The sequence below is a fragment of the Parasteatoda tepidariorum genome, chromosome 1 (genome assembly GCF_982258835.1).
Source record: "Parasteatoda tepidariorum strain Cologne lab strain chromosome 1, Ptep-v5.0, whole genome shotgun sequence".
NCBI classification, from domain to species: domain Eukaryota; kingdom Metazoa; phylum Arthropoda; class Arachnida; order Araneae; family Theridiidae; genus Parasteatoda; species Parasteatoda tepidariorum.
This window is the reverse complement of record NC_141755.1, coordinates 21,111,617-21,132,097: the sequence shown is the minus strand read 5'-3', so window position 1 is coordinate 21,132,097 and position 20,481 is coordinate 21,111,617. Positions and strand designations below refer to the sequence as shown.

General features: G+C 29.2%; 1 protein-coding gene across 1 annotated transcript in view; it reads left to right on the top strand.

Moving 5' to 3' along the window:
- Positions 1–3,673: 3,673 nt before the first annotated feature.
- Positions 3,674–20,481, top strand: part of LOC107441017 (glucose dehydrogenase [FAD, quinone]) — a 36,941-nt gene continuing 20,133 nt past the window's right edge. Inside the window, exons 1-4 of the mRNA XM_087160207.1 lie at positions 3,674–3,836; positions 13,685–13,887; positions 17,032–17,224; positions 17,789–17,917. Coding sequence (XP_087016333.1) covers positions 3,680–3,836; positions 13,685–13,887; positions 17,032–17,224; positions 17,789–17,917 — 682 coding nt within the window. The 5' untranslated portion in view covers positions 3,674–3,679. The remainder of the gene's footprint in view (positions 3,837–13,684; positions 13,888–17,031; positions 17,225–17,788; positions 17,918–20,481) is intronic.

Below are 20,481 nucleotides of genomic sequence, written 5' to 3'. Positions count from 1 at the left end.
TTTGAATTTAAAAAAACAAAACAAGTGAACAACGTTTTAAAAGTTTTTCTGAGCTCAAAAGATCTTTGTTTCAAATGTTAATAGATAAAATGTCGATTTATTTCTATTCATATAAAACTTTAGCTTTGAAACACGTTTCTCTTTTTTTCCTGCTCGTGACAATGAGATAGCTTTTAATGGTCCTGGGTTAAAAAATATTATACATATTTTTGATCTTATGTTGCAAGCTGAGTTATTTTAATGCGTGAATTCCGATTTCCTTAGATGCTATATATATAATGTACGTTATGATGCGATACACTTTCAGATCGTATAAATGCAAAAGCTAATATTAAAACCAAATTAGATCTGAAGTATTAAATTCATTTACATATACCGTCGATGGAATTAAGCAGGTAAGTGGCCTGTTTAGTTAATTAGTATTTAGAAAATAATTAGAAATTTTTAAAAAATTATAAAAGGCCATTATATTCCAATAAATGCGCTCAAATGCTGCAAATCAAATATATATATATATATATATATATATATTATAGCAAATTCAAATGATTCTAAATACTAAAAAAGTCTAATAAAAAGTGCTAATATAATAGATAAAAGTATAGATATAAATAATAAAAAATACAATGTGTTGCAACTCATCAGCTGCCACCAACTATAATATATACCAGGGGTTTCCAACTTGCATGAGGCCGGGGGCCACTATTAGAAGCACAAATCAAATGGCTGGCCGCAACATCATCAAAATGTTTTATAGGACTCTTTTATGTTTGAAGGAACATTAAATATTACTGTCAGAGTTTTACCAAGTTGTACAAAACAAAAGTATTGAATTACAAATTAAAATAGGAAGTAGATTTTTAAAAATATTTAATTGTTATTAATAACATTTTTGAAAATATTAAACAGATAATAAAAATTTGGGTTACAATAACTTAATGTGCACCTATGTATTAAACAATTAATGTGCAACAGATATCTAATTGTTAAGATATTAAAACTTACATAGTTGCACAGAAAATGTTCAATGAGAAAATTGAGGTTTGTCTGCTGCAACCATCAGAGAATAGATATTTGCAATTTAAATTTAAAATTTACAAACGTGTGTGAAAATATTTTCGTCCAAAATGAGTGGTTTTAAAAAGTTAAATCGGAGAATTTCTTCGAGAAAATTTCTGATACGCACGTGCTAAGTTACATTCACAAAATACAAAAAAAAATTAAATAAAAAGGATCAACATACACGATTATTTTTGTATTTGAATAAATATTTTCTTGGATGTAAAAATTGAAAAATAAGTTTCTTTGCACAGTTGGTATGTTAAATTTCACAGAAACGAAGAAATTAGGTTTTTATTAACGACAAAACTATTTTAAACCGATCTAGATTTTTTACGAAAATTGTCCTCAAAAAAATGACAACTAATATATTTTAGTTCGCGGGCCACAAAAAAGGCCTCGCGGGCCGGATGCGGCCCCCTGGCCGCCAGTTGGAAAACCCTGATATATACCAATATATAGTGGTTACCAACTGGCGGCTCGCGGGCAGTATCCTTTTTTTTTTGTGGCCTGCGAACTAAAATATAATAGTTGTAATTTTTTGCGGACAATTTTTGTAAAAAATCCACGTGGGTTTAAAATATTTTTCTTTCGTTTAAGAAAACCCCCTAATTTCTGCGTTTCTGTGAAATTTAACATACCAACGGTGCAAAGAAATGTATTTCTCAGGTTTTGCATCCAAGAAAATATTTATTCAAATACAAAATTGATCCTATGTGTTGCTTAAAAATCTACTTATTATTTTAATTTGTAATTCAATACGTTTGCTTTGTACAACTTAATAAAAATCTGACAGTAATATTTAATGTTCCTTCAAATATAAAGGAGTCCAGTATAAAATTTTGATAAAATTGCGGCCCTCCATTTGACTGGTGTTTTAATTGTGGCCCCCGACCTCATGTAAGTTGGAAACCCCTGGCTTTAAAGGAAACAAATAATACCATTGAACTGTTCAGCCAATAGTAACATAACCTGCAGCTATACCCCTTGTCCTATTTTGCTGTTTGACACGTTGCTACGACGAAACTCGATACTTTTTTTCATTGAAAGGTATGTATTATTTATTATTGTTGACTGCTGGTGAGTTTTCTTATTAAATATTTTTTTATTATTTATATCTTTTTGTTGTAATGTATATACGCGTAATGTATATATGTATACATACATACATATATATATATATATATATATATATATATATATATATATATATATATATATATATATATATATATATATATATATATATATATATATATATATATATATATATATATATATATATATATATATATATATATATATATATATATATATATATATATATATATATATATATATATATATATATATATATATATATATATATATATATATATATATATATATATATATATATATATATATATACATACATATATATATATATAAATATGTATACATATATACATATATATATATTAGAAAATCTCCAGACCTATTTTATGAATGAAATATTAACAATATTTCCCTAATTTGAAATAGTGGGACACACGACGATTTTTAATGCTATTTGGATTCTCACTTCGTCTTTGATTTGGATTTTCACTATGGTAATAAATAAAGAATGATGTGTTTTCCCCCGCCTATGCTTACTCTGATTACATACTTTCGAACAATTTTGTGGCATCTATGGCGGGCAGCATGCTATTTTTTTGTCCAAGTTTAACAGTTAGTAACCGATCTCCGACTAATTTTCGAACGTAGGTTTTTTCAATTCATCATACACCCTATACCTTTTTCTATTCACCTTTATTTTAAGTTTCTATGTATAATAGTTTTTTGTGCAACATTGCAAAATGCAACGATAAATTCAACACCCAAAACAGGAGTGGTGGCGTTTGCGATTTTTTAGGAAAGAGAAATATAAATAGATTATTTGAAACTTTAAATATCAACTAATGATTTCATGGGTAGATTTTGAATAAAATAAATAGTGCAAACTGTAAATGATATTTAAAAGAAGAGAAAAAAAATAACAACTCATAGCGTTGAAATAGTTAAGAAATTGAGATAAAGCATGTTCAACTCAAGTTAAAAATTTCAAAAACATCTCACTGAGGATACAAAATATTTTACATTTTAAACAAGATAAGTACTTTGTACTAAATTCCTCGAATGATACTTGATTAATGGGTTCTTAAAATAATTATTTATTAGACGATTTTTAATTTATAGTTTACGAACTTCGTCCAAAATAAAGACAAAAGTATATACAGGGATCACCAACTAACATTGAAACGAAAAGATACAAACTCATTACTAAGCTTGCTGGTGGGTGGGATGAGACAGACACCAGGTTGATTTTTAGTCGAAACGTGGCTGCATTTTCAAAAACTACCATCCTATTATTTTCTGCTTTTCCCCAAAATTGCTTTTGTGGATTTCACTCTTTAGTGAGACGTTAATTTATATAAAGTTAATGTTTTTTTCCTCTTAAGTATTAATGCACGAGCTTTAAAGCACATATATTTTTCAGTTGCTTTTTTACATGAATTTATAAAACACACATTAAGACACTGCAATAATGTAACACTCTTTTCTTAATCAAAGATTAAAATTTTTGATTTTCAGTTGAAAAATGTATGATATTATAAGAGAAAGTTCATATTTACCGCCACCGTTTGCAAACTCTCCTCTTTTTCCTTTACTGCTCATGTCATTGGCCACGCAAAAAAATGCTCCCTCAAACACCCAGACAGCATCATCTATCAGGTCTTCATATGATTTTATTATAGGTAAGAAAGTACTATTTGCATTTAAGTGAACTTGCCGCAATAATCACACTATACACACATAGTCTCCTCATGCCCTTTCTGTATCTAATGAAGTGCTGTCAACAGATAAAACCAGACTGAAATCATCAGGCTATTGTTTTTTCTAATTTTCGTTTTAATGTTTTGTTATCTCCATTTATTATTACATAAATGATGCTTTGAAGTTTGAGAAACAAAGCAATAATATAGAGTTAAAGATGCTTGTTTCTTCAAATATATATCTATATCTATCTATCTATCTACCTACCTATAAATTCGAAATAATATATATATATATATATATATATATATATATATATATATATATATATATATATATATATATATATATATATATATATATATATATATATATATATATATATATATATATATATATATATATATATATATATATATATAATATATATATGTATATATATATATATATATATGTATATGTATATGTATATATATATATATATATATATATATATATATATATATATATATATATATATATATATATATATATATATATATATATATATATATATATATATATATATATATATATATATATATATATATATATATATATATATATATATATATATATATATATGTATATATATATATATATATGTATATGTATATATATATATATATATATATATATATATATATATATATATATATATATATATATATATATATATATATATATATATATATATATATATATATATATATATATATATATATATATTTATATATATATGTATATATATATATATATATATATATATATAATATATTATATATATAATATATATTATATATATATGTATATATATATATATATATATATATAATATATTATATATATAATATATATTATATATATAATATATATTATATATATAATATGCGGTGTATCCACACCGATATTTTTTAGTATAGTAGTAGTGAGAGAAGTATGATTGAAGAGTCCAGATTGTGCATAATCTTCTTTTATTAAGTTGCGATGGTGAAATAGCAGTTTAACCCCTCTCCATAGCGGGAGAGGGGGAACAGATATCCCGTCTAAGCTGATAGATTTTATTTTAGCAAGATAAACAACAAAAAGCCACGCAAAATCTTGCGCTCTGCATTTTATAGGATGATTAAAAAGAGTAAAAAGTCCAGCCATATGCTTTTTTCTGTATTCTTACGCCTCATCAAATTTATTTATTACTCAAAGCAAATCGTTTAATCTTTCCTTATATGGAAGTGAAAGATCTTAAAATAACTTCTCTTTTGAAGTATTAATCTAATTATTATTCATTGGCATGTTTTTAGCCTTGAAGTCCCAAAATAGAATTTCTACCCTTATCCTTTACTAAAGATATTTAATAAAAAGGAATGAAGTTTTAATGCTTTTATTAATACAAAAGTATTTAATTTTTGTATTACATCCCCCCCAAAAAAAAAATTTGGTAAGCCAAAAAAAAATAATAATAATAATAAAAATTTAGAATACTATGAATTTATAAAATTTATGTTGGTATGACTGTCCTCTTACCTACTATAAATAACCTTTTTCCAATATGTGAAAAAAATTATTTACAGCAACAACAATAAAAACATAATAATACAATTTATCTATTTAGTGAACTAAACAGAAAGAAAAATTTAAACATTTAATATAACTATTCTAAAAAACTTTTCAAAATTTTTCACACAAAAATATACAAAATTTTTATGCAAAACGACCTGGACAACAATTGTCATTTAATCAGAATTTACGATTCTGTATGGTTAATGGGGTTTTTTACTTGATGAAATTCTGTATTCCCCGTTAAAATGGAGGAAAACAGAGTTTCATGAAGCACTGTGAAAATTGAGAGATCCAGACTGGATAAAACAAAAATAGTTTAGAGAGTTTTTTCTCACTGTGTTGAGAAAAAAAAGTTCATGTTACTTCGCCCTCACTCCTAACTGATGCTGAGGTAAACATCTCCACACAACGCGATTCGGATCTCTCAAAAATATAGGGATTACTTCTTCCCTTGAAGAAAGTAAAAAATTTCTTTTGGTGACTATTCATGATTTAATTTCAACATTTGTGGGTTGTGATATTTCCTAAGCTTTGAAACATGTACTATTTCAAAATTTTGTTTACTTAAATTATTCTTTTTATTTATTTTGTAATTAACTTCTGAAATTTTTTGAAGAATTTTATACGGTCCACTAAAAGGAGGTGACAACTTCCTCGTATTAGGATAAGTAAATTCTTCAAACAGAACTAATTCATCATTTTTAAAGTCTATATCTAAAAATCTTGAATCATAATAAATTTTATTTCTTTCATCATATTCTCTAGTTCTTTGAATTGCTATTTTTTTAGCTTCTTCAACAGGTGGATAGACTTTTTCATTTAAGGGATTTTCGTAGGGGAGTCTACCATGCATCAGGTATGCAGGTGGAAATTTTGTTACAGAATGGGGAGTTAAGTTATAAGTATTAACTATATCTTTCAACAAAACAGGCCAGGGAGTTTTAGTAGGTTTTTCATTAATTTTACATTTTAAACGGGTAATTATTGTTTGACCAAGGCGTTCAACCTTGCCATTAGACTGCGGATGATGTGCAGTTGTCAATAATTGTTGAATTTTATTATGTTTCAAAAACTTTTTAAAATGAGAAGAAGTAAAAGCAGCGTTTCGATCACTTAACAAGGATTTAGGGATTTGATTTTGAAAAATTTGATGCAAAAAATTTGTATAAGTTTCTGAGCTAATGGATTTTGATGCAAAAGCCCAAATGTAGCGTGTAAGGTGGTCAATAATTAAAGTTAAATATTTTTTTGATGAATTATAGTAATTCAATCCACCAACACTATCTATTGCTAGTAAGTCAAAAGACTGATTAACAGGGGGTAAGGATTGTAATAATCCAAATCTTTTCTGTCGCGGTTTTTTATTTAATTGGCACGTATGACAATGTTTACAAAATTTTGTTATATCTGAAGTTATGTTGTTCCAATAATAAACAGGGGTTATTAAGTTAATCATTTTCTGAACTCCTGGGTGATTAAATTTATCATGAGCACTTTGCAGAAGTTTTAATCTTAACGAAAATGGAACAACTATTTTAGTAAAATTTTTCTTACGTACACACAAAACATTATTGATATCAATAAATTTACCTTGTAAGTTATCTTTCCTTTGAGCTTCCACTATCTCACTCAAATTCAATAAATGTGAAACATGAACATTCTTATTTTTACTATTACTTTGGACAATTGAATGTGTTGCATCTCTCGAAAGCCAATCTGCTTCAAAATTAGCAGAGCCTTTCGTGTATTTAATATCATATTCATACATACTTAACAATAATGACCATCTAAATAATCTTCCTTTTAAATTTTTAACATTTTTTAGCCAAACTAAAGCAGCATGGTCAGTATGTATGGTGAATTTTTGTCCAAAAAGGTAATGATGGAATTTATTTAGAGAATCGACAATAGCAAGACATTCAAGTTCTGTAATTGCATAGTTTTTTTCATAGTCCCTTAATGAACGAGAATGAAAAGCTACAGGATGCAATACACCACATTCATCTGTCTGTTTTAGCACACATCCAATTCCAACTAGTGATGCATCAACAAAAAGATGACATTCATGATTAGGGTTAAAAATTTTCAAAATTGGCTTACAAATAATAGCATTTTTTAAAAGTTCAAAAGATTGTTGACATTTATCTGACCACACCCATTTTACATCTTTCTTTAACAAGTTATTCAAAGGATGTCGAATACTTGCATAACTATCAATAAATTTATTGTAAACATTTATTGATCCGAGAAATCTTTGTAATGATTTTACATTTTTAGGGGGCAATAATTTTTTAATCACTTCAATATTATGGTTATCGGGTGATACAATTCCATTTTTAATTTCATATCCTAAAAATTCTATTTGTTTTTGCAAAAATGAACATTTTGAAAGTTTTAATTTTAAGTTTTCTTGTTTACAAATATCAAAAATCTTTTTAAGATGGGTTAAATGTTCATCATAAGAATTAGAAAATATAATGATATCATCAAAGTAGTTTGTAGCAAACTTAATTTTATGTTTATTTAAAATTCTACGAACTGTACGTTGAAAAATGCTCGGGGCATTCTTCCAGCCAAAAGGTAATCTTAAGTTTTCAAATAGACCATTGTGAGTAGCAAATGCTAATTTCTCAGTGTCATCAGGATGAATACGAACATGATGATATCCCTGTGATAAATCTATTTTAGAATAATAACTACTATTAGACAATTTTTCTATTAAAGTTTGTATTAAAGGTAGAGGTTCAGAATCTGTTTTTGTAATTTGATTTAGTTTTCTATAGTCGATACATAAACGACTCTTTTTATTTTCATCTTTTTTAAAAACTAAAGTTACTGGGGCAGCATAAGGGGATGAACTTTCTTTTATAATGTTATTTTTTAACAATTCCTCTATTTGTAAATCAATTTCTTGTTGTTGTTTTGGGGATGTTTTGTACGGCCTTAGAGATATAGGTAAATCTGAGGAATCTGAGGTTAACCTAACTCTTTGCGGTTCCATTCTAATTTCTCCTACGTCGTGTTTGTGTTTCGCAAAAATATCATCATAACTTTTTAAAATTTCTTTTAAGTCCACATTTTCTATTTTGCTTTCATTTTTTATTTTTTCGTCGATATTAACCTGATAATGTGTGCACCCATTACCTAGATCTATCTTCGAATCATTTGAAATTTTTGGACATTTTTTCTTTTTCCTATTTGTCCTTTTCCTTTTATTTTTGTTACCCTTTACATTATTTTTTTCAATGTTTACTTTTACTGAAACATCTTCAACTTTTATTTTTTCAACATTTTTACCCTTAACATTTTGAGAATTTTGCTGTCTAATGTGCAAAGATAAGTTGTCATTGTTAGAATTAGCAGAGGTGATCAATCTCTTACCAAATTGAGTAACAACTGGCCCGACACAATCAATAAACAAACAAAACTCTTTGCAAGTCTGCAACCCAAGTAAAGCATATGGTAAATCAGTATCAATTACAAAAAACTTAACTGACTTAACAATTTTGCCTAATTTAAGGGGAAACTCACAAATTTTGTTAAGTGTTAGTTGTCCTTTTGTTTGGGTAACCTTTAATTCCTCACATTTTTTAATAGGAATATTCAATTTTAACACCAAATCTTTTGGTATTACATTTAATGTTGACCCGGTATCAACATTCAATAATATCTCTTTTACTTTTTCATTTTTATTTTGTTTTGGACGTCCCTTTAGGTATTTATTTTTCACTTTATATCCATTTAGGTATTCATTTTTAACTATATATCCATTTTCCACTTTATATCCATTTAGGTACCTATTTTCTACGATATATCCATTTACGTACTCGTTTTCAACTATATATCCGGATATTAGTAATTGCTATTGATTACTTGTCATATTTTGAACGTTCACATCAACCACATTACTAGGGTTGTTTACACACGTGGAGCCCATGTGAAATTGATTCAAAAGTCCTTTCTTTGAGCAATATTTACATTGATTCAATGGGTTCTCCTGTGTAGTATGATGTATTTTGGGTTTTGTCACATTCGGGGTTACATTTTTATTTTTAGGACAAGCCGGGGCTTTATGTCCTGGTGCATTACACTTAAAGCACTTAATGTCATATTTCGGGTTTTCTAACTTCCTAACATATGGTCCCTTATTAGCTTGAAATTTATTTTTATCTAAGTCACTTTTAATTTTTTCATAAAGTTTAAGTTTTTGTTTAAATTCAAAAAGATTACTGGCTCCATAAAGAACTGTTTTATTATTTGTTTGGTCTGGTATTCCTTGAATTATATAAGTGATTAGAGCTAAGTCATCAATATCACTTTGAGTAGCTATTTCTCTCATTTTTAGGAAATATTCTTGAAGAGTTTCATTATACCTTTGTTTTCTTTTTTGCAACATTGCATGTACTTCTGCACTATTGCAACTAAGTCCAAATTCTTCAAGCAAAAGATTTTTAAACTTTTCATACGAATTTAGCTGAGTTTCACTTCTAATTAAAGTTAATGCGTTACCTTTCATGCATCTTTTTGCAAATAAAAATTTTTGCATTTCAGACAATTTAAATAAATTAGCATGAGTTTCAAAATTTTCAAACCAAGAATTTATGTTATCATAGCGATTTCCATTAAACATAGGGGTAACTGCTTCAATATCTGAAAAACTAACTACTAATTTTGTTTCATTTTCCCTATTTATATTATTACTAGAACTTTGACTATAGGATACCATATCTTCATCAACACTACTTTTCGTACATATAGAATTTAAATTAACTTGTGTAAATTGATTTACACAAGTTTTAGTTGGTAAATGTGGTTCAAAATCAGTTTGAGTTTGTTTACTTTTAAACTGAATAGCTTCCTCCTCATCTTCGGAGGGATTTTCATTTATGATCGAATTTTTTAAGTGATTAAAATCACATAAACAATTTAAAATATGCTTGGCAATTTCCTCCTTATTTCCTTCACTGGAAATATTTAGAATATCTGAAATTTTGATTAAATCCGAAAAATTAAAAGTATCACAAATTTCTTTTAGTTTGTTTGCAAATTCATTAGTGTTAGTTTCAAAAGAAAATTCTGAAAAATTAAGAATTTTGTTACGGTTTAATCTAGACAAATCATTTGGAAATAAAAGTTTAAATAATAACTTAATTTTGTTTGCCTTCGTTACTTTAATTGACGTTTGAACCACATCTATTTCTTTTAAAAACATTTTAAAAGCAGTATAAATGCACTATATCATAAAAAACTATATATCATAAAAATAAAAAAAAACAATATAAACACAAGAATGCACTTCATATTATTATGAAGGAGAAAGAAAAAAAATGCAGATATGCACGGGATTTATCTTTGTAAATAAAAAAAAAATAAGCACTTTTATCACACTTCGAAGGAGGAAAAAAAAAATCTTTTTCCTATAAAGGAATTTTCCATAGGAGCAAAAGCTCCTCTAATTTTTCGAATAAAAAACGCGCACATATGTTTTGATTTCACAACTTTTTTTTTTTTTTATCACTCGGTGCCGACTCACTATACTATTTTTCTTTCATTTTTTTCACAACATCATGATTAGGACTTTCGCACACTTGATTAGGACTTTCGCACTATAAATCGCACACTTCCTTGCTTCTGAGGGCACTAACAGGCATTGTAGACACAAACGTTTTCATGGCTGTCACAGTCTTTCAACATTCAGGCAAAATCGAACGATCTGTCTCCAAGCGAAGCATTCTGGTACCGTAAATTCACCGATGAAGCAATTTTTCTCCCGGGTGGGTGAGGAATCCTTCAGGACCTTCAGGGCGGCGTTAGGCGATCTCTTCCGGTTGGGAAGTCTTTTCATTTTCCCCCACAATCGAGAACTTTTTAATCTCAGGAGTCCAACGAAGTTTTTTCTCTTCAAATTAAAGGGGGTGAAACAGGGATTTCCAAGGCGACGAAGTAGCAGTCATTTTAGGCATAGTTCGCAATAGTATTGCACAAAAATTTTCTTTTTAGGGGTTTCCTGCACAAAGCAACAGTCCTGCCGTCTTATAATATGCGGTGTATCCACACCGATATTTTTTAGTATAGTAGTAGTGAGAGAAGCATGATTGAAGAGTCCAGATTGTGCATAATCTTCTTTTATTAAGTTGCGATGGTGAAATAGCAGTTTAACCCCTCTCCATAGCGGGAGAGGGGGAACAGATATCCCGTCTAAGCTGATAGATTTTATTTTAGCAAGATAAACAACAAAAAGCCACGCAAAATCTTGCGCTCTGCATTTTATAGGATGATTAAAAAGAGTAAAAAGTCCAGCCATATGCTTTTTTCTGTATTCTTACGCCTCATCAAATTTATTTATTACTCAAAGCAAATCGTTTAATCTTTCCTTATATGGAAGTGAAAGATCTTAAAATAACTTCTCTTTTGAAGTATTAATCTAATTATTATTCATTGGCATGTTTTTAGCCTTGAAGTCCCAAAATAGAATTTCTACCCTTATCCTTTACTAAAGATATTTAATAAAAAGGAATGAAGTTTTAATGCTTTTATTAATACAAAAGTATTTAATTTTTGTATTACATATATATAATATATATTATATATCTGATATACACTAAAGGGCCATTACATTATGACCACCCTGCTAATAACAAGTAGGACCACCTTTAGCCCTCAAAGCTGCTAGCACCCGCCGTGGCATTGATTCCACAAGGTGCTGATAGGTAGTCTGAGGTATCTGGTACCAAGCGCTCACCAACTGGTCCTGCAATTCCCTCACATTGGGAGGGGGTAGCGTGGCTGCACAATTTGGTTTTCCAAGTGCTCAATTGGTGGATCACAAATGCTCAATTGGATTAAGGTCAGGTGAATTTGGGGGAAAAGACATGACTTGAAAGTCATTGGAATGTTCCTCGACGATTCAACCCTTATGACATGCTGCATTATCCTGTTGGCAAACACCATCCCTAGCAGGAAAAACTGTTGTTATGAATAGGTGAACCTGGTCTGCAACTATGTTCAAGTATCTTACAGACGTCAAGGATTGTTCTATGAGGAATATGGGTCCTAATGTGCCCCATGAAAACATTGTTCCTGGGCGAGAAACCATGAAAACCTGGGAGAGCCCATTGTTATAGATGGAGGGTGGGCATAATGTAATGGCTCTTCGGTGTATATTATATACATAATATAATATCTCTATATAAGATGATATCTATTTTAAGATGAAATAAAACAAAATAAGTTATAACTTCACATGAGAACTAAATGGATTATTACACTAGGAGAAAACCGAAAGCAGCAGGAAATAACAGACTAAAAATCACTTTGTAAATAACATTAAAAGTCAAAAAGTTTTTAACAGGAAATAACATCCAAAAAAAATGAAAATGAAAAAAAAAACTAACTAAAAAAGAAATTGAGTGGAGGCACTGACATACATGGCAGCTTCATTAGGGGAGCATTACCATGCAGACAGTGCGAGAGCAGTTATTGCGCGGTTGACGGTAAGTTACCACAAGCAACTATACCACCGACTGATTCAAGAAAAGCAATAACAAACTTACAGCAAGGCAGACGAAGACTATATACAGAAACTTTGAAAATCGAAGTAGAAGTGCATTAATTTCCAGATGGGATACAGAATTTTTCGGATGAAATTAGAAAGTTGCAGGTTCGAGAACATATCTGTTATACGTTGGGTTGTGATGCAATGCACTTTCAGATTGTATAAATCTTAAAGTGTAAATCTGAATGTGAAGAATGCATAAGTTAATATAACCAAATTAGATCTAAAGTTTTAACTTAATTGAAACAAGATAAGTACGTTTTGATTTATAAATTGGCTTAATCCTATGTATTGGTTAAATTTCAACGAAAACATACATGATAGTGCTGCACTTTGTATTTTTCACCATTAAAAATATTAATACTTTTAAATATTGAAAACATCATAATTTTAACCTCCCATATCATCTTTATAAACATAACTCTAGCATTTACAGTAATACTCTACGTTGTCATGACTAAATTAGTAGAAGAAATAAGGGATCCTAAGGATAGATAAAAAGGAACTTACAATTTTACTCTTTCTGTTGCCTTAAGCCACTCGCTAATGCTAGCAAGTCTATTTAATTTCACCCAATATTTTTCAAGTTAAGTATGGTTTTCTCTCAATAGGCATTTTACTGCATTGGAAAGTAATGGTTAATTTAATAGAATAAATTTTGTTTTATACATTTAGTGGGAGCAGGATCGGCTGGTGCAACAGTTGCAGCTCGCCTGTCAGAGTTACCGTGTGTTAATGTTCTTTTATTAGAAGCAGGTAAAAAACCACCAGTTGTGAATGATGTACCGTTTTTTGGAAGAGCGTTTTGGTTGACAGATCTAGACTGGACCTATAAAACAACTCCTCAAAGATACACGGGAAGATTACTTAAAGACAGAGTTTGTACCTTTTAAATACTTACCCCTAAATGGGTATGGTCCCAAAATGCAATCTACTTGTGTAGTTACTTTTCGGATCAATAGGCGACATTTCTATAGTATAGTATGATAGAGTATACCACTAAGCAGAACTTAACCTTAAAAAACATCCGTGCAGACATCCGTTACCGCAAAGCGGGTAAATGTATACCAGACAGTGGTACTAAGAATGAATATTCAAAAAAGATTCATGTATTAAAAATGAACATCTATTACGCAGGTAGATTACATATTGGGATATTACCCCTAAATGTCTATCTACAGTTACATAATGACAATTATTGAGCCATATAGAATAAAAATAAAATTTTTAAATACTACTGATATGCAAGTTTTTAAAGTAATTTTTTAACATCCGGCATTGGAATACCGACTAAATTCTGAATTTACGACTACCAATGGTCAATTGCGTAGCCTTGTAATTTTGAATCCAACCCAGAAAACAAAACAACTCTTTGATCAAGCATTGTGAGAAACTAGCCTTCGTAGAGGACTTTTTCATGGAAGTAACCTGCATTTTCCTTAGCTTGCATTTACGTTACATGAAACTAACCTGCATTTGCGTTAGTTTGCATTGGTGTTACATGGAACTAACCTGCATTTGCGTTACATTGCATATAAATTCCCACACACAGTTAGCCCAGACAGAGAGGGAACTCTAACCCATGATCGGTCTATCACTGAGAAGAATTCCTGATCCTCAAAATAGAGGGGTTGACGAAATTTCGAAAAGATTGGATCATAAATTGGGGGGGGGAGTAGGAAACTACGTATATTTGACGTTTGCTTCAAAAAAACAGCCAAGCAATAACACCGCTGAAAATGAGTAATTTAAGACAGGCATAGACTAATTCAAGAGAGCAATTCCTAATTTTATTCCGCTGCTACGCTACCAAGTTCAGACAATAAAAGCGTATGGAATTTGTAATTGTTTGGAGAGGTTTATTTATTAATCGTTGATAGAAAAATAACTCGCAGTCTCTAGGCAATAGAAATTTTTTTAGGTGATTTCTGACCAAAAAGTAAAGATTGTTTTCCTTTTAATCTCGTTTGAAAAAAAAATTTGAATCGATTTCTAAAATATTTATGATTTTTCAAACTTGTAGAGTTTGAACACATGGATTTTTTATCTGACATTATTTGCGTTTTTTACTTCATTTTTATGAGGATTTTATACAAAAATCAAATTTACTTAACTTATTATAATCATATAAAAAAATTTAGGGACAATAATTTTTGCAGCTTTGACAGAAATTTACGAGTCATCTAGACAAGAAAGTTGTTTTAAGAATTAGCAGAATAAGTTTTTTTCTTACTTTTTTCGCCACCAAACTATATGTATGAACCAAATTAAAAATCTTAGGGACCACTTTTATTAAATTACTATGCCATTGGTCCACGACCGCTCAGGCCATAACGCAATAGATGGCATAGCTCCATGCCCCTGTGTGTACCCTTCAGAATAATAGTATTTCTCTTTATACAAGTCTAGGAACAGCCAACGCTGATAAAGTTCATTTTTTCATTTGAAAGATGGTAACATCAATATGACTTGAGTTCATAAATAACTTGATATAATTAAGTAAAAGTATATTAAGAAGAGGGCGCTGAACATTGAGTAGACCTACTTCGATGTTCTGCGTTGACAATATTACTGTAAAATAGGGTTCTTTTGAGATAGGTGATGTTACTTTGGGAATGCCGCCTTTTTTTGGAGTTAAATGACTTTCAGAGATGACAAAAAATAAATTTTTTTCCTGATTTTTTAGTCAATCTCAAGTGCAGTATTATGTTATGAATCAACTGTCAGTTTAGTGAAAACTTATAATATTTAGTCAACAAAAATTGTCTTTTGATTGCTATTCTTTTGCTGTCTGCGTTCAACTTTTCCAAATCTCATTAGAGGTATACATTTACGGTATCATTATGGATAATCTAAGTTGGAATTCAGATTCCTAGCATAATGAACACCTTTTATTTAAAATTAATTACCTTTATATCTTTCACTTTATTTCGTATGTCGTGAAAACCATAAATATTGCACTCAGGGTGTAGTCAATTTTTGATTAAGTTTTGATCAAGAATAAGAGCAGTTATCATAATTATGAAAAAAAAACTGATATGGACATTGTATATTCCGATTTCACAATACTAGTGGAAAAGGTTACGATAAAATTAAATAGCCTAGTTTAATTATGACACAACGAACTAATATGAAATGTTCTGAGATGTTGTTGTTCAGTATTTGAGTAAACTGCATGGTAAGAGGATACTGAGATATGTCAATGAGAGATGAGAAGCACCAGTTCTTGTTAGGTCAAACAAAGACAATATATGCTGTTGTTGCTTGTCCTCTTAATTGGACATATGTCAGATAAGCTCTAGGGGGTCGCTGACCGCAAGAAAATCCGCAATAAAAAGGGGATCTGATCTGAGGTAAGATTCACCTTAGAAAGTCCAAGATAAACCGGAATATAAATATATATATATATATATATATATATATATATATATATATATATATATATATATATATATATATAAAACTATAAATGGGAAAATCCAAAAGTCTTCCTCAAGACGCATCTATTGGAATAATTTAATGCGATATTTCTGAATAAAGAATAATTATCCTAAGATGAAAATTATTCTTTATATGTGTCGATATCGCAAAAAAATATATTTGCTGAAAAAGAGCATGGAAATAAAAGAAAACAGCAATCAAACTTACCGGCGTGTAGTAAAATGAGGTTTAGGTTTAAATGTAGAATAATTAAACAGTTAACAAAATTCGCGAAGAGGTAAAATATTTAAAGTTGTGCTTATAGCTTGAATCGAATAAAATAAAATTAAAAAATATATTTGTTCGATAAAAAAATTTTAAGCAAGTAATATATTAGTGCTGCCATCTATGAGAAAACTAGTAAAAAGTTTATTATTCAGAAATTAACTTAAAACCCAAAATAAGTAGAAAATGTTATTAAACTTAAATGTTACATCTAAATATATATTTATCTATATATATTTAGATGTAACATTTCGAATGAGTGAAATGGGCTTAAATTTCAGTACAAATTAGTTTTTGGTGATTTTTTTCTTCGATAGCAAGTTCCTTGGCCTTTAGGAAAGGGTCTTGGTGGCTCAGGTCTAATAAATGCTGAGTTGTATGTCCGAGGAAATAAAAAGAACTACGATGATTGGGAACAGCAAGGAGCAAAAGGGTGGAGCTACGAAGAAGTACTACCGTATTTCAAGAAGTTAGAAGATTTTAGATATCCAGAATTCTTATTGAATGGTAGTAAGTATTTACTGTCGATAAAGAGATTTCCAAACTTTAAAGTGTTGTAATTTCGTAATCTTATGCTAGAAGGGAAACTTTCTAATTCTGAAAAAAAAAAGGATTTTAAATAATATTTTGCAATATCTGAAAAAAAATTATTTCCATAAATTTCGCAAGAAATTATATAAACCTTGACAAATCTGAAAAAAAAAACATTCATTTATCAATAAAATTACTGTTTCTGTTTCACTCCGAAACTACTCAGTTGCATTGAATAGATGAAATAAACGCATTTACTAATTGAATACAATACAAAATAAAAACGAGAAGCGAACTAACACAGATAAAATAAATTTTTCAGATCATTTTTAGGTCCTTAAGTCCTGATCATTTACTACAGAATTGATTTTATATCTTAAAATTAAAAAAAAGAAATGCAAAAAAATATTAATTGAAAACAAGGATAGAATTCCTTAATGGAAAAATATTATCTTTCCTTAAATTACCACTTTTGAATCGTTTTCTTCTTTTTTCCTTTATTTTAAGTTTTAGTTTTCTTTAAATTGTTGTTTTCTTTTCCAGGGCATGCAACAAGTGGCCCAATAACGATTGAGAAACCGAAATATTATCCAAATATTAAAGGACCCCTCTATGAAGCAGTTGAAAGCATTGGTTATGAAATACTTGATTCCAATGGCCCAAGACAAACAGGTTAGAGGTTTGGTTAAGATATTTCAACAGCAAACTCAAAATGCGATGAAGAACCTAACTCGACTAACTTGATAATTTAATAAAAGATTGAGAGACTAAGAATTTTTTAAGGGAGAATTTTTATTACTTTAAATTGATCCCTAGTATTGTTTCCTGGTAGGAGCATTTTCCAATTTTTTGGAATTTCATAACATCACAATATATAGAGGCATCTTATTGCACACATAAATATCGGCTTGCTTTTTCACCAAAAATGCTCTTCTGAAAAAATTTAAAATGTGTCTAATCATTATATAGCCACAAGCCTTAATAAATAAACATCTCTTGTATATACATATCTATTTAAGGATAAATATCTGTTATCTATTATAAAAACTGTCTAAATATCTATTTAAAAATAAATATCTCTTAAAAGAAATATTTATTTTTTAAATTGAACGGCATGTATATTCATTCCTTACTTCCTTTTTCAGTAAAAATATTTAAACATCAGATGTTATAAGTTAAGAAAATAGAAGATATTTAAAGTGATCGAAATTTTGACTGGCGATAAATTTCGCAGCATCATTTTTTAAAAAAAAGTTCGAATTATCTTCCTACACAGAGCTGCAGTTGAAATTTGAGCACTCTAAGTTAATCAGAAAGTGGTCAAAATTCTGATCTGATATAAGTGTTATTTAATTATATAAATTATGTTTGTAGAGATCAAGAAATACTCAATACCATTCTACACAATTCACTTTTAAATCCTTTAAACTAGTTGGAATACGGTCAGAATTTTGATTGTTGATAAATTCTTTCTGGTAATAAGGTAGCTATAAAATGTTCATATAATAGCCAGGAAATGACTGAAACTTGAGATGTTAACCAGTACAGAGCTCTATTTCTAATGTAAGCGCTCTTGTTAATCGGCCAGTTGCCGAAATTTTGATTGAAGACAAATTTTTTCTAGCAACAATATGGCGATGAATTTTGCTTGGGACTAAGTCACAAGCAGAATTTATCCCCATATTTTGCTTGACAATTTTCAGGAAATTATTATTTTATTTGTCATCAAGCTCAAAGCTCTAGATGAGGATCAAACTTTCTATACCTTTTGAAAATGGTCAAAAGTTGTAAGAGCGATCAATAAAATTTGCGATAATATAATGATAAGTTCAGATTTTACTGATCAGGAAATGATTGAAACTCGCGAAGTCGTCACGCACGGAGGTACCCTTATTATGCGAACTTTGAAGTAAACTATGAAGTTGTCAGTAATTTGATAAGTGTTAAAGTTTCTTAGGCAATAATTTTGCGAAAAATTCTTCACTTCAGTTAAAATTTGAGTGCTCTAACTAGTTTTAGCCTTGCCAGAAAATTTTGGTTGACGAGAAATTCTAGTCGACTATTATATCATAATAAATTGTTTTGGCAATGACCGAAAAATGGTTGAATCTTGCATTGATATCTTACAAAAAAGTTCAATATGGTTTTGAGTGCTCAAGTTTGTTGGAAAGTAACTTAAATTTTGATTGTAAAATTCTATTGATTCAAGCATTTATTAATCGAAATTCCATCGCAAATATGGCAAGATTCCCTCGAGTTAAGGAAAATGCATTACATTTAAAATGTTTTTTTTTATTCAGTTAAAAATGCTAAGTGATAAAAAATAAGTAAATAAAAGTAACAATAAAAAAGAATTTTATTAATCTAATTTCTTGTAAAGTTATCAATAATTGACCATTTTTAGTTTTCTTATTGACATATCTTTGATTAAAACGTCGCATAATACTTAAAAAATAATAAAATTAGTGTGTAAGCTAAAAGTTTCTACTAGCCCTTGATTCCCACATTAGATCTGAATGAGACTGGATCATTCCATTTATTTCAAAGGTGGGGAAAGTAGAATTTACTGCGCTTGCGTCGGAATTTACTTTCATACGTAGTATTTTCAATAATATGTATGGCAAGTATTGTTTGACTTAAAATAGGGGTGTGGTATTTTTCATAGTATTTTTTTAAAGTGTTGTACTTATGCTTTTTTTTAAAAATCAATTTTTATATCTGTTACCGACAAAGTATGATATCCGGCATTATATATAATGCCTAAAATTAGCCGGCAAAGTATGAAATGATTTATATTTCGCACATTGCCTAGGCATTATATATAATGTCAGATGTTATTTAGGCAAAGTATGAACTAAACGTCCTGATGAGGTTATTATGTGAATGATGTGCATGTTACTGTGAATGACCGAAATCGGTGGTTCTTGACCTTCATCGGTGAATGTTGACAATCACATAGTCGCTTTGGTGAATGTTCGAAATATTTATTACATCCGATTTGATATTAATTTATTCGTGGATATAATTGCATTGATTCGATATTTTAATACTTACTGACGATAGATTAGAAGTAACATCAGTGTAGGGTATACCGGGCAAATGTATACCGGGCAAATGTATACCGGGCAGTGGCCCTTGAACTTAAAAAAACATCAGTGTAGGGTATACCGGGCAGTGGCCCTTGACCTTAAAAAACATCAGTGTAGGGTATACCGGGCAAATGTATACCGGGCAGT